General features: G+C 47.3%; 1 protein-coding gene across 1 annotated transcript; it reads right to left on the reverse strand.

The window, feature by feature from the left end:
- Nucleotides 1-465: 465 nt before the first annotated feature.
- On the reverse strand, nucleotides 466-978 carry LOC138887603 (uncharacterized). The gene has a single exon (XM_070169368.1). The coding sequence runs from the start codon at nucleotides 976-978 to the stop codon at nucleotides 466-468; it is 513 nt and encodes a 170-aa protein (XP_070025469.1).
- Nucleotides 979-1,186: the final 208 nt, after the last annotated feature.

Raw genomic sequence — 1,186 nt, forward strand, 5'->3', positions numbered from 1 at the left:
GGAATTGATTTTTGGCTTTGTCGCTGAGGAACTCCCGGAGGTGTCATTTGATGAGTAGTCGAGCTACTTCTTCCCCGAGCTGTCTGCAGTCTTCGGTCTTGTGACCGTGTGTGCCGTGGAATTTGTATACTAAATTGTGGTTCCATTGTGATGGATTTGATTGCACAGGCCTTGGCCACCTAGCATCGCTGAATTTGCCAATGGCAGATATGATGCCCGCCATGTCAATATTGAAGTTGTATTCTGACAGGCGTGGTGCCTCCGTCGGTCCTGTGTGCCTATGGAATTTGAATCTACTCATGAGTCCCCCAGGGTTCTGACCTCGGTCTTTTCTTCGATCATTTTGGGGTATGTTACGCCTCGGGGCATTTCTCTTGCCTTCGGTGTATGGCTGGTACCTTTTTTTGTTTGGCTTTGGCTCCTTTTCCAGAAGTCTACTTGGGTATACCGAGCCCGATGGGGCTCCTAGTTGGTCGTCTCGACCCTGATCTTCGATTGGTATCGGTTGTGGACATCCGACCAAGTCACGGCGGGGTACTCAACCAAATTCTGCTTCAGTTGTTTCGAAGCCACCGAGCTTCTTTTGTTTAGACCTTGGGTGAAGGCCTGCACTGCCCAGTCATCGATGACTGGTGGTAACTCCATCCACTCCATTTGAAAGTGGGATACGAATTCTCGCAGCATTTCATTTTCCCTTTGTTTGATTTTGAAGACGTCGGATTTCCTTGTAGCCACCTTGATGGCACTGACATGTCCCTTTATGAAAGAATCTGCCAGCATGGCCAATGAGTCTATTGAATTCGGAGCTAGTTTATGATACCACATCATGGCTCCTTTTGAAAGTGTTTCCCCGAAATTCTTCAACAGGACGGATTCGATCTCGTCGTCCTTCAGGTCATTTCCCTTTACGACACAGGTGTAAGCTGTGACATGCTCGTTGGGGTCAGAGGTCCCATTGTATTTTGGGAGATCATGCATTATGAATTTTTTGGGATGGGATTCGGAGCCGCTCTTGATGGGAATGATTTTTGTACAAATTTCTTCGAATCAACACCCTTCAAGATCGGGGGTGCACTCGGGATCTGGTTGACCCTTGAATTGTAGGTTTCCACCTTTTTGTCGTTGGCTTCTATCATCTTTTTGCCCCATTCAATCCTCTTTGTGAGGTCCTCAAGCATCTTTATAA

The sequence above is a fragment of the Nicotiana sylvestris genome, chromosome 3, assembly GCF_000393655.2.
Source record: "Nicotiana sylvestris chromosome 3, ASM39365v2, whole genome shotgun sequence".
In the NCBI taxonomy this organism is placed as follows: domain Eukaryota; kingdom Viridiplantae; phylum Streptophyta; class Magnoliopsida; order Solanales; family Solanaceae; genus Nicotiana; species Nicotiana sylvestris.